The sequence below is a fragment of the Corvus cornix genome, chromosome 6 (genome assembly GCF_000738735.6).
Source record: "Corvus cornix cornix isolate S_Up_H32 chromosome 6, ASM73873v5, whole genome shotgun sequence".
In the NCBI taxonomy this organism is placed as follows: Eukaryota; Metazoa; Chordata; class Aves; order Passeriformes; family Corvidae; genus Corvus; species Corvus cornix.
In genome coordinates this window covers 20,707,768-20,721,068 of record NC_046336.1, presented here as the reverse complement: position 1 = coordinate 20,721,068, position 13,301 = coordinate 20,707,768, and the positions used below count along the sequence as shown (strand labels likewise).

Genomic DNA, 13,301 nt, shown 5'->3' with positions numbered 1-13,301 from the left:
AACTCTCCCAACTCCCATCAAACACGTACCTCAGCCTCTGCAGAGGCATGTCATTCTCAGAGCAGTACCAGGCAAGAAACCTTCAGGCCCCAGCTTGTGCTGGATTGCTGCTCCCCAAAGCACAACAGCCACCTACCAGGGCTCACAGGAGCTCCCACTGACACACAGCTGGCCAGCTCCTTCAGACTGCCAACATCATAGCAGAGAGAAGAAAGAGTCAGTCTAAGAAAACGAGTGTTTAATCAGGAAACGAGAAGAGACAAGGGATAAGAAACTGATTACAGGAGAGTAATATCCCAGCCAAAAGAAACAGGATTGTACAACTTGTAACAACCAGGATCAAAACATTCTATGAACCAGCAGTGCTCAGTGAGGGACACTCCTGAGAAAGAGCCCAAGCACTTCTGGCAGTCTCCAGGTAGCTCAGTGCAGTCAAGGACTGACTGCCCAAGCTCCAGCCTCTGCCCTCAGCTGCTGCTGAAAGCTGCAGCGGTGGCCCTGGCCCTGGTATTCCAGTCTCAGCTTCTCTCACCAGGAGTTGCTGAAAGGGATGGAGGGAGCACTCACTGTGCACAGCAGTTCCAGCCACTCCCAACAGGAGATGGTGTGTGGAGTGAGAGAAGCCCATACAAAAAAAAAAAAGTTTACATATTTATAAATGCCAAAAATAAATATTTAAGACAGAATCCCCAACCCCTCTAACACGTGCGCAATCACACTGCAAACTGCTCGCAGGACAGCCTCCCGGGGCTCAGGGAAAAAAGCAGTGACTACACCACAGGGCAGCCAGCTCAACTTCCTTCTCATTTCCTGATGCTTCTGGAGCCTGCAGCCCACTGAGAAGGAGGAGGAAGAGCGAGCAAAGCAGAGCGCCAACACGCAACAGTGCTGGAGAGGAATGTAATGGTATAAATACATCAGATCAGTGGTTTCCAACAAGTTAAAACTAAAATAAAAAAGACACCAGAAGGAAGGATGGTGTAAATGGAACTACAACTATGTTGGGCAAAGGGTTGTGTGTCCGTGGCGCTCCACCCGATGTCATGGTGAGAAGGTGGTCATTTCCAGAGAGACCCTTTGCCACAGCTCCTTTGTCTGCTTGCTGCGCTTTAGGTTCTGGAGAATATCATTAAACTGCATCATGCCCATGGGAGTCAGGCAGAAGGCGCTTCTGGCGCTGCGGATGGCATTCACAAAGTCATCGTAGTCAGCTGGAGTGAGATGGATCAGCCGATGATGGATGTACTGGATGGAAACAGGGAAAGAGCCTTAAGGCATTTGCTCACCACCCTCCTGCTGGTGAAACTCAGAAGAGGACTGAGCTCCCAGGGCAATAGGTCACATGATGCTGTTACCCACCAGCAGTCCCAAGACTCGTGGCTCGGACAGAGAAGAGTATCTCAAAAGCAGGAGTGCTGTATCCTACACCCCAGCACAGCCAAGGGCAGTGCTCCCTCAGAGCACCAAAATGGCAGCACATAACAAGTACCCTCTCTGTCATGAGCACTGCATTGGGCTGTAGTCCAGCACTAGAGGGCCGGGTAACAGCCTACCCCACCAGAATCCAACCCTCACAACCTTTCATTCTGCAGGTTACACCCAGCCTGGTCACTGCAGATCTCCTTTGCTAAGGGGCATAGGCAAAGTAAAGTTTACACTAAGTAGCTACAAAATATCTCTAGGCTTAACACTGTCACTTCTATCAGCTTCTCAAATAAGGCCCCAAACTGGCAGGTTCAGCTTTTGAGGCCAAATGAAGAAGCTGTTGTGTCTCAAAAATACCACCTGGGGTGATAGGAGAGCTAATCCAATCTGGACACTATGGCTACAGAATCACCCCTTAGGTCATTTATTCAGGAGAAGCAGTATATGTGAAGTGTCCCGATTGCACTGTTTTAAGGAACAGGCAGCTTTGGTATTCCAGCTGGCTCATTGAAACATACTTGTCCTGGTTTCAATAAAGCCTGGGACATGGTAGCCGACCAAGGAAAACAGGCTACTACTAACAAGGCAAGAAAAAAAGATGGGCTAGGGACAGGGGTGGACAGGGGGCTTGAAAATATAGCCAAGAAAAAGTTCAGGAGTTAAAAGGTACAGGTAGCATTTGAAGTGAGGAAGACACAAAACCACTCCAGCCTCTGGAAGAGCACGGGAGGCAGAAGGCAGAAGCAGTACTGTAAGTTCCTTTGCATGCAGCCTCCACACAGGCAGGTGATACCTGTTACAGTCCCTGCTGAGGGAGGGGATGCATCAGGAAATGGACCACTTCAGCTCCCAGTGCCCAAGGCCCCTTCCCTCAGTACATGCAGACACAGGCAGCACCTGCAAGGCATGCAAATGGCCTGGCAGCTCTGACAGGCAGGAAGATAAGGCACACTTTACCTGCATATAGGCCTGCTGGCACCTCTGCACCAGCTGGTGGAAGGCTGGGGTGCGCAGGTGGTTGTGCACATGGGCAGGGTTGAGCCTCTGTAGAGCTTCCATGATGATCTCCTGGAGCACAAAAGGGCTCAGCACCCCCTTGGCTGCACCAACGCAAAACTGATGCACGTAGTTTACACCTGCACAGGAAGAAGCCAGAACAACAGCGTTAAGATAACAGACACACAAGAAATCACACTTCACAGCAAGAACCTGGATCTGGAGCACCTTCTTCTCAATGTAATGCATCCTGCAGAAGGCTTGGGCAAGACAGTCTAGCAAACTCATGGGGACAGAGAACATTCTGCTATATCCATCAGGTCTGAGGAGAAACCAGGTACCACCTCAGTCACTGGTGTTCCCAAATTCACCTTTCTTTAAAGGGGATGTGAAAGAAAACTAACGTGGCATGGTAACTAGAGAGACAAGGATAACAGTGTACCTTCTCTATTGTTTCCTGACTGCCCATCAAGGAGGCACCTAGATACCTCAGCACTCAGGCTTTAAGGAGGCTGTAGACATAAGTCAAGCTTCCCCACACCACTTCCTATAGTGGAGCTCTAACAGCAGGAGCAGCAGAAGTTGTGCCACTAAACAGGCTGTTTGTAAAGGTTTTTTTAGTTCTTACTGCTTATGGAAGAATTTAAAAAATGATCTGACAAAAAAGATCCAAGAGCAAAATAGAAGTAAAAACAAACAGCTCCCCAAAACGTAGGTGGTTTGAGCACCTATTGCTATAAAAGGTCTTCACAGAAGGTATAAATATACATAAGAAAGAGGAATACCTACAATACAGTGGAAATAGAAAAGAAAGAATCGATATTATAGAACGGAAGAGATACAAGCTCTGAACCCTGTCCAATTTCATGTACTTCATCCAGTGCCTCAAAATTCAACAGCATGCCTACAGAACCCAAAAATGGGACAAATGAGTGGATGAAAGAGCAGTAGGGATCTTCTGAAACACTCTCAGGAATGGGATCGATAGCAGGCTCGCCCAATCTTTGAAATTTCACTCTTTCAAGAGCTTTTTCCCACCATGGCCCAAATCCCAGCAAGTGGATTTCTGTTAAGTACTGCTCTGAGCCTTACCTAACTTTGCAGCTAACCCAAGGAGCCATTTTACATCCTCAGTGTAGGGCGGGCTGCGGGAGAAGTTGTTGGGATGGTCGTTGTGAGCTCTTCGGCCAAGCATCTCCAGAGCCAGCATCCCTGTGAGAAAGGGGCAGCCACAGTCAAGCAGCACTCCTGCCCAGTAAGGCTTAGCCTAGCATTTCACTCACTGCAACACAACCTGACTGGCCTGCCCTTCACCAATAGAAAATTCCACAGCTGCAAAGAGTCCAGAAAGAAACAAAAGGCCAGTCTTGGAGCCTACCAGCACAGGAACCATCTGCAAGAACATCTGGATCTGCTGCTCCAGACTGGGAAACCTCCTCAGCCATCACCCTCACAGATCTGCAAAGAGACACTCAAGCACCCAGGCAGCGTCAAGCAGAGAGCCCCAAAGGCTGCACTACAAGAGGTGTCCTGAAAGCAAAGCTTTTTGATCTAAATTTTGCAACAGAGAAGCTACCCCAAACCAACCTACTCTGCTCTGCTGCAAAGACAACAGGCCAACACTGAGCTGCAGTATTGCCAATCTGCAAACGTTTCACTTATGCCATTACAGTTCTTCAGAGAAATCCACCCATTTAAAGAATACTCGAATACCAACGTGTGCCATTTCTTGATCTTCCAGACCATCTTCCCTGCCTGTGCCTCTCTCTTACTCAGGCTATTAAACACCCTTCATGGCTTGCCATGTACCACTGTGATATTTTAAATGACATCTGCACCCCTTTCTAGCTAACAAGTACTTTCTACTCCAGCTTTCAACAAAAAAAGTCAAGCTTTCCTTCCATTTTCTTGCTGTTTCTCTTCCTTCACTTATTTTAGAGGCTTCCTTCTCCTACACCAAGTATCCACTGGATTGGACCACAAGTATGTACAAGTAACTTACTACTTACTACTACAGTAGCTTACTGCAATCTAAGCTTAATCACAAACCCTATGACTGACACCCTTGTGCCAATGGCAATTGAGGCAGAGACTCTTATTTCCTCATAACCAGTATGACTGGGAAAGGAATGCTAATTACACACCCACTCTTCACTAAATAGAAGTTCCCTCTGCATCTGTCTTCAACAAATTAACTGGAGAGGCACAGGGCACTTCCCTTTGTGCCTCTGAAGACTAAGCTGGTATTAAACTAGAGGTGTGCCTGCCCCATCCATGAGCAGCAGGAGCCAAATACCATTTTATCATTTAGTCACAATTTGCACAGTCGCATCCTTGGAGCCCTATGCAGACTCCTTTATGTGCATCTGCTGAAAGGCAAGACTCTTCCCAGCTCTAACCCACTTAGCTTTCTTTTCTGCTCTGACGGTCCTGAAAAGCAATTGTTCAATCTTGCAATGCTTTGCCTTCATTTTTAGACTCCACATATGATCATCAACTTGCTTTTCCCATGTCCCTCAGGTGCATTCACCCCCAAGAGGTGCAGTACAAAACTGCCAAAGATAGCGAAAACCTGCAGCCTTGCCCTGAATCCCTCTCAAGGGGGCTACAGAAACCCACTTGGCCATCCTTACCAACTCGGTATGCAGAGTGGAGGTAGTGCAGACCCTGGGGGCTCACAGGCTGACTGTGCTGCTCATCCTCGGCAGGAAAACCCCCTGTAACAAGGGAGTTGGGCTGTGAGGACAGAGTTGTCAAGGAAGCACCCTGAATCGCTGGGAACGTTGATCCTGCATGGACACTGCCTACTGAAGAGAGCAAAACAGCAGCATTAGGACCCAGCACCAGTCTAAAAGAAGGTTTACTTGGGACATCATCTCCTTCACCTGACTGCCCCCTGCCAATGTAGGGTTATATTCCCCTAAACAGAACAATACAGCAAACAAAACCCACAGGCTTAGAACTGAAATACAATGGGCCAGGAATAGCTCTATTTTGTTTGCAAGCTGGGCCTGACGGGGTCAGTTACATGTGTCCATCTCTTCTGCAGTATCTTGTGAACATGCACAAAATCCATGGTTTACATGTATGTGTTGATTCAAAGGCCTTTCCTATTATTAAATAAAATGTTTGGTTCTGATTTCTTGTCCAAGGAAACAGTCATGTGTATGTCTACACCTGATGAGAAACTGCTAGGAAAATTACTGAGCAGGAACAGTATTAAGTCACTCAAAGATCAAGTCCAACAATGCAAGGTTCTTCCACTTCAGCTGTACAACAGCTGTCACTCTGTTCAGGAAGACTGTTACCGGAGGCTGACCTCCAATCCATCCTTGGAAAGAACAGTCACTGCACACACTGGCAGCATGTAAAAACAGCAAGGAGACTTGAGAAGTTGTCACCTTCAGACACTTAACTAGTATGAGCAAAATCAAGGGAAATGACAGGTTTCAAGTGCAAATCCATTGCACTGTACCACCTAAACTTGTACCAATAGCAGTTAACAGAGTCACTAAGCTGCACTCTGACAACAGACCCAAATTTATCTGTCCCTCTCAAGAAAAGTACAAAGAGTAAAAACCAAGGTTTGCTTGAGAACTTCAGAACAGAAATGCCATTAGGTGTGTGCACATTGTTACCCTTGTTTCATGGCTTCTCTGTGGTGCTACTACACCAGCTTGAGCAATGCTCTAAGTTCCTTTTCTTTTTCCTTCCATGTTTGCTACTGAATAGTTGAATACCTGAGAACAATGTGTCTCCAAGGAAAGATCTGTCTGACCTCCTCAGCCAAGGAGACAGAGTGCCAAACAACCCACAAAGTGGGGCAAAATTCATACTACGTTTCAAGTCTGGCCAAGGAGAATGACCCATAAGAATGAGCTAAATTACTGCCAGAACTCAGGCATCACCACATAATTACGTACTTCAGGAACAGTGAAACAGTACTGCAAGAACTGAAAACAAGTTTATGGAAGCCATAAACAATGGCAACTGGAAAGGGTGGGGTTGTTTTCTCTTTTCAGTATTTTGAGTGTTCTAGGATGAATTCACACTTCTGAAAGACTCATAACTCTTTGGAGGAGTACAGAAATGGTTTCTCACAATGAAAAGTCACAGCATCAGACTACAACTAGGGCTGGCAGCTGTCAGATCCTAAAGCCTTCAGGACTGTTCTATTTGCTTTTGTGGTGGCTTTTTAGCATCAAAATACAGGATAAAAAATAACTGAAAACATTCTCCTGATACTCTGAATATGACGGAGGCCAACACAACTCTCAAGTATTTTTGCACATACCAGTCTTCCAGCACCTGCTGAGTTGCAAAACACTGTAAAAACAGGCAAGTATTACAGCCTCTCCAATGAGGAGTTAACAGAGATTGGGGTCAAGCATGACCCACTGGTGCAAAACTCCATGGCAATGACAGCATGTCCCCCAATTCAGTCAACATCTGTTGTCCCAGTGCCAGACACTACTTGATGGGTTTTCACCATCACTCGAGCCCCAGCACAACACATGAGCAACCATTCCAAATGCCATTGACATGACTCTGACAAGACATCCGTCGTCTCTGTGCATGTTCCACAGTTTGGGCACTGGCTGCCTCCAATCCTTTCAGGCAGGGAAAGACATTTAGTAATGCTTCTGTAGCAGAAGTCTGCCTGCTTCCTGCACTCTGTTCATCTGACCAAAAGGAATCACATGATTCTGCTCAAGATCGTCTATGCTCACCTTGCCCCAAGGAGAGCGGGAATAAAGTTTTTACAGGTTAGAAGTCAGATGGGCCAGGAGGGCTCCAAACATGTTTTAGTCTTGAGGCCTAAATAATCTCAGACTGGAAATTTAGCTAAACAGAAATTTATCTCTGCTAGCTGTATCAGGCCCCTTGGAAATCCCAGTACCCCTGAGCATGCACACCTTTAGAACGGCATGCATTTAGCCAGAACTTTTCAGTGCAAGAACCCTCATTCCACCTGTAATCAATAAGGAACAGGCCCTCACTGGGGAACAGCTAAGAGACACAGTAAAGAAACCTCTGCTACGCAGCCCAGAGCTGTAACTTACGCGCTACATTGGAAGACAGCGACAGTCCCGTCTCACTGGGATAGGGATGCACCGCAATCTGCGTCATGGAGGGGACGGGCACGCCAGGAAAGGACACTGCTGTAGCTGCCAGTGACGGTGTGGTTACTGAGTAAGGGTACTGCGCCCCTATGAATGCTGGATGGACACCCTAAAACAGAAGGTACATTACAATGTCAAGTAATGTCTATTTTGCCTGACCATTTAGAAGTACTTCACAACATCGTGTCCCCACACAAGCCCCAGAGGTTCAAAGGCCCAGTCTGACAGGAAAACAAAGCAAAGGAACAACCTTGCACCGCAAGAGCATTACATCTGCTTGTTCTTCCTCCTTTTAAAAATCTAGTCAGTTTGCAGAAAACCACTCCAAGACCATCACAAATAGGCAAAGGTTAAAATAACCTTTATTTGGTTTTCCCACCATAGTCTCTATTTAGCCTGCAAGCTCTCAAGACAACAAGCTTTCTGTTCAGTGCCTTCTGAGAAACTTCAGAGCAAGAGAAATTAAAAACTACTGATGTATTATATTTTATATTCTCTTGAGACTTTAAATGCAGCCATAGAAGGCTCCTTCCTTATTGTGCAAATGCTGAGCTGGAGGGCCAAAGTAAGTGTCATCAATTGGCAAGTGAGAGCAGAAGTTGGATCTCAAGTCATGACAGGTCTGAGGCCCATGCTCTCCCCAATCCAACATACTCCCCCAGAAGCAGACACACAAGGTCACAGTGCACAGCCAAAACTCACCTGTGGATACGCCGAGCCAGGGACCGGGAAGACAGCTGGGCGTGGCATGTGCTGGATAGTGTGTCCAATATACTGGGGATTACAGGGGATGTGAGTCTGAAGGGTGGTGTAAGGGTGGAGACCCTGGGTGTGTGTATGTGCCATTGCTGGCCCTGCCACTGTGTGCTGCTGGTACATGGTTGACCCCACAGAGATCACTGGCATGACGGTTGCTGCAGCAGTTACTGCAGCTGCCACTGTCACCGTGGTCGGCTCTGAGGTCACCCGGCTGTCTGCCAAGCCACGCGCTGCTTCAGACGCAGCCCGTGCGCCACCGGCGCTGCAGCCAGTGGCACCTTCTCTCTGGGCTGGGGTCCCACCAACAGTCTGTTCATAAAGCCAGTACCACTGATGAGCTACTTCAAAGAGGACTTCTGGGTACACACCACCTCCTTTGGCTGCCTCTTCTACGGCCATGCAGGCCTTTTCCAGCATCAGGTTGTCCTGGGAGCAGTGAAACAAAAGAAGTCAAGAATGTAAAACAAGAAACACAAGAAGGAAAAACTACAAGAGGGGAAAAGTATAAGGCACTCTAAAACAACTAACACTATGGGGACCAGCCAGATGCTATGCAGCAGAATAACCAGTGTTATTCATGAAACATAAGAAATCCAGAGAACCAGGATTAAGGCTGTGCAGTAGCAAAGGAGCCAACCCCACAGGTAACAGCAGCACATCCTTGATGCTAGAAATTGATGCCTTTTCCTGGTCTTAAAATCAAGAGTCAAACACTCTTAGAAGGGAAAAAGGGGTTTTACCTTGGTATTTATTTTAAGGATCCTTAGGTGCACTACGTCCAGGTTGAATGCACTGAAATGCACACTGCAATGCACCCCCAAAAGATCTGGTATAACATTACAGGTCTTACTAATTAGCATATCTATCCAAAATTCCCCAGTGAAAGGCTTGAATGAGGGCCCCCCTCCCCCCCAGGAACCTTCCCCTGGATGGTTCTATCTTAGTTTACAGAATGGGTTCTGGAGAGGACCTTGGGGTCTGGGGCACACTAACCCCTACCTATGAAGCTTCTAAAATGTTTCATCTCTCAGCTGAACAAACAAGTCCAAGAATGTAGGCAAAAAGCACTAAGAATACAGAAGTTGTAAAAAGGTATAACAGGGGTATAAAAGAAAAGGCAAAAAATCATCATGGCATCAAAATCAGCCTCCACTAGCAACTGCCATGTGATGCTTACCTGTTCCTTACACTGCACCAGAGCCCTCTGGATCTCATTTGGGTTCAGGGCATGGGCATGAGGCAGGCAGCTGAGTGCCAGTTCAGCAGCTGCCCGCACCATGTTGGAGTCTCTGGCCCGTGAAGCTCTGTCTGCCAATGATGCCACCTCTGGAGGAGTTAGATGTCCATCCCAACACTCCACCAAGATGTTCAAGGCTGCGCTACCAATCTCCATGGCCTGCCCTAAGAGGAAGAGTGAGAGAGACTCTCGCACCACTGTATGCCCAGCCCAGTTACAGTCAGCTTTCTCTCAACAGCAGGTGCACTCTTCACTTCCTTCGAGCAGTGACAGAGCCCAGTTGCTTCCCTTAGGGGTCGCATGAAATTTAGGTGCTTCCTCCCAAAACACAGGACAAACAAGAGCCCTCAATGAGCAAGTGGTGAGTGAGGACACCATTACCTAAGTTAAGCTAAAATGCATTGGAAATAGCAAAAAGTACTTGCTATAGCTGATTTTAGTACCCACAAAGCAGTCTGGACTATCAGTCTATTTCTTCATGTCAGGAAAACATGAATTTTCAAAAGTGTATTTTTTTAGGCCTCTAGAAGCCACATGGATAGGTAGTAGGTATGGGTGCAATCAGAAGGAGGAGGAACGTGAAAACTGAACACAGCCAAAAGAGCATGTTCAGACTTGACAAATGCCTGTCTCTTCAGCATACCTCTGAAGGAGAGGTAAAGACCATCTCTGTATGAGAAGTGGGCTTTTTAGACTGAAGCATGCTGCAGTACCAACAAGAAGAAAGAGGTCACAAGAACTTTCCAGGCCAAAATAAGCACCACTGTGTAAATCACTGCTGATCAGCAACTACTGCAGCTGTGTGAGCTGCTTACACGGCTCCTACAGCACATCAGCATCACCATTTTCAAGAACAAGCTTGCTTCCCTACCCCCCTTTCCTGCCCAGGAGTAAGCATCCCAATAAAGTTTTGCTGTAACCTGTGATCCAAGAGACATGGGACGAGTAAGTTCGAGAGAGCCAGTTGGGAGACACGAAGTTGTGCAGCCCTAGTGCATACAGCCCAATCTCAAAGGCGCAGAGGTGAAGGTTGCGGTGTGGTCCCTGGTGCCCACCGCTGGAGGAAGGGTGGGTGAAGATAGAGGTACTGCTGTTTCCACCTGCTTTGATAAGGACTGTCTTGGCCAATTCAAAGTAGAAGTGAGCAGCTGCCTCTGAGGGCTGGTTTGGGACATGAGGAGCATGGCTCTCCAGCCGCCTCCCTTTATACCTAGAAGAAAGAGGAATCTTTCAGACAACAAGTACCCCAAGTTTGCCAGCTGGAGCTCCTGTCTTTGGGGTCCAGAGGAAACAAAGCAAATTTTCCCCATAAACTGTTTCTTGATGCACACGTGCCAAGTCCCCAACATCAGGCTTAGAGGTTGCCTCTCTGCATTCATTACCTGCCAACTTCCACAGTCTTTGCACGGGCTCCCCCACTGGCTCTCCTACTGCCACTGGAAGAGGAAGATCCCAGTGAATCACTTGAAGAACTGCTGATGCTGTCACTGTCCTGTCCTCTGCCCCAGGATGTTGTTGCCCAGCCCCCACGTAGGGGACGCCGACTGAGTGTTGGAGAACTGTCAGAGGTGGTTTCAGGAGCACTGCTGTCAATACTAGCCATGCCTACAACACCAGAACCAACACAGAAACATCACCAGGGTTGGTAAATGTAATGCAGGTAGGTAAACTCCTAATCATATTACCTGCAGTACCAACTAAGATCAGTTATGTCAGCAACTGCCTTATGGCTAGCAGGCATTCATTGTAAAATAAGAGAGATTAAATCAAATCAATTTGGCCACAGACATCAGTGTCATTTTGTAGTTCTTGCATTAAAATGCAGAAGAGTCCAAGAACAAGGTATCTTTTTCCCCCTTCACACCATCACAGCCCCTCAATCCACCTGCCAAGCTTTGTGGCAGAGTATAACAACAAGAAGCAAATATACATACAAAGTCAAGTTCCACAGATTATACGAATAAGAAGAAAACCCCTTAGATATATGCTGCACAACCTTCACATCCTCTGCCTCTACCTTACACCCTTTCCAAGAGAAGTGTAGAGAGGCAGCGGCTTCTCTGAATTTGTTTCTGAATCCAGGAGCACAGTGCTGCACTTCCAGAGTCAGCAATCATTCAGCTCCAGGTATCTAATCCACCACACAGAACGTAACTGGTGCAAGAATGGCATATTAACTTGCCATACAGAAAGGGGCAGGAAATTTATGGAGCAAATCTTATTTGTCCATGTCAAACATCTCAGAGACACTCAGCTGCTTCTGTTGTACAGGAAAGGCTGACAAGTAAAATCACAGAGTCATAGAACAGGTTGCTCAAAGCCCCATCCAACCAGGTCTTGAACACTCCCAGGGATGGGGTATCTCTGTGCAACCTGTTCAGAGCCTCACAACCCTCACAATAAAGAACTTCTTCCTAATGTCTAATCTAAATCTCTCCTCTTTCAGTTTAAAGCTGTTATCCTTTGTCATATCACTACATGTCCTTGTAAAAAGTTCCTCTCTGGCTCTCTTGTGCGAACAAGGGGTAAACCCCAGCAGACTGCCTAACAGAGCACTAGATGCTGTATGAACTAGTCCATTCCCACCTGTGTGTTTCTTCTTCTGCCTGACAGGTGAACCCCAGCATCTCCCATTGTATCCACCTCGGTTTCCAAGGGCCAGACGACTGGGGACCTTTCCTTCTTGTTTCAAAACAGTGGCCTCAGCAGCTGGCTCACAGGGAGACCTCTGAGAGCTCTCTGCATAAACAGGACACAGTAAACATCATCTTGTTTCTGTATCTCTAAAACCAGACATGGCCATTTAAAAGATATAAATAACAAAAGGTAAAGAATTTTTATAAAATGAATAGTATTTATGAGCAGGATTATCTCAGTTTTCTTTCAGTTATTAATCACATCATCTGACACTAGGCCAAGAACATTTAAGTCAAGATTTGGAAAATAGGCTGCAACTATGGAAAATTTTAGCATAGCTGGTACAAAGCACTTCTCACCCTGTGCACTCTTCTCCACAAAGTTCTCAGGACTGCTCTGGACTGCAGTGCTTACAGCAGCTTGCTGAGTGACAGAAGTCCCTGGAAGCTGCTGGATAGCTGCAGCAGACTGGGCAGCATGTTTGGAAGGAGATTTTTGATTTGCAACTGTAGGCTTGCTGGATGAGTAGAAGGAACTCAGTGTCTGTGGTTTGTGAGTTTGACTCTCTCTGTCCAGGAGTTTGTCTAAAATCTTTAACAACAAGGGGAAGAAAAAAAAAGGCACTCAGCAGAAGGGTAAGAGACCAGGCACTACACTAAGAGGGAAAATATCAAATAAACTTCCTGGTGGACAACAAATTTAATTTGCTGGGGCAAAAAAGAAAATGCTTGTTCTCTAGAAAATAGGCATCATCTTCCTGCACTAAACAGTAGTGCAATGCACACTTAAGAGCCATGTGGTCTGTGTTACTTGAGGAAGCAAAGACTCAGTAATAACTCATTTTCACTTGAAACACCCACTGACTTTACTTGAATGTGGCAGTTCTCAACCCCCACATGTCCTCCCCCGAGGGGGAAAAGTCCTTGCCAGGAATAAGAGACGAACGGGACTTTTGGATCTTCTCGGTCTCCAGATTGTTTATTATATCTTATCAGTAATTTACATGCCACCAACATAACATGAAGCAGAGCAAGTACCAAAAGGCAAATGCAGGAAAACTCAAGGCCTTTTAAAGGTAAACTACCTAATAGTTACTAAGTACATACATTATTTTTACTTTTTTA

The 13,301-nt window shown here is 46.6% G+C and overlaps 1 protein-coding gene across 2 annotated transcripts in view; it reads right to left on the bottom strand.

The window, feature by feature from the left end:
* Positions 1-216: 216 nt before the first annotated feature.
* ZSWIM8 (zinc finger SWIM-type containing 8) overlaps positions 217-13,301 on the bottom strand; it is a 56,644-nt gene continuing 43,559 nt past the window's right edge. For both annotated transcript variants that reach the window (XM_019292788.3, XM_010412364.4), the window contains exons 16-26: positions 12,537-12,768; positions 12,127-12,279; positions 10,923-11,145; positions 10,461-10,750; positions 9,481-9,704; positions 8,247-8,729; positions 7,485-7,653; positions 5,055-5,228; positions 3,514-3,633; positions 2,383-2,561; positions 217-1,245 (exon numbers count right to left, since the gene is read on the bottom strand). In XM_019292788.3, the coding sequence (XP_019148333.2) occupies positions 1,042-1,245; positions 2,383-2,561; positions 3,514-3,633; positions 5,055-5,228; positions 7,485-7,653; positions 8,247-8,729; positions 9,481-9,704; positions 10,461-10,750; positions 10,923-11,145; positions 12,127-12,279; positions 12,537-12,768 (2,451 nt within the window). In that variant the 3' untranslated portion in view covers positions 217-1,041. The remainder of the gene's footprint in view (positions 1,246-2,382; positions 2,562-3,513; positions 3,634-5,054; positions 5,229-7,484; positions 7,654-8,246; positions 8,730-9,480; positions 9,705-10,460; positions 10,751-10,922; positions 11,146-12,126; positions 12,280-12,536; positions 12,769-13,301) is intronic.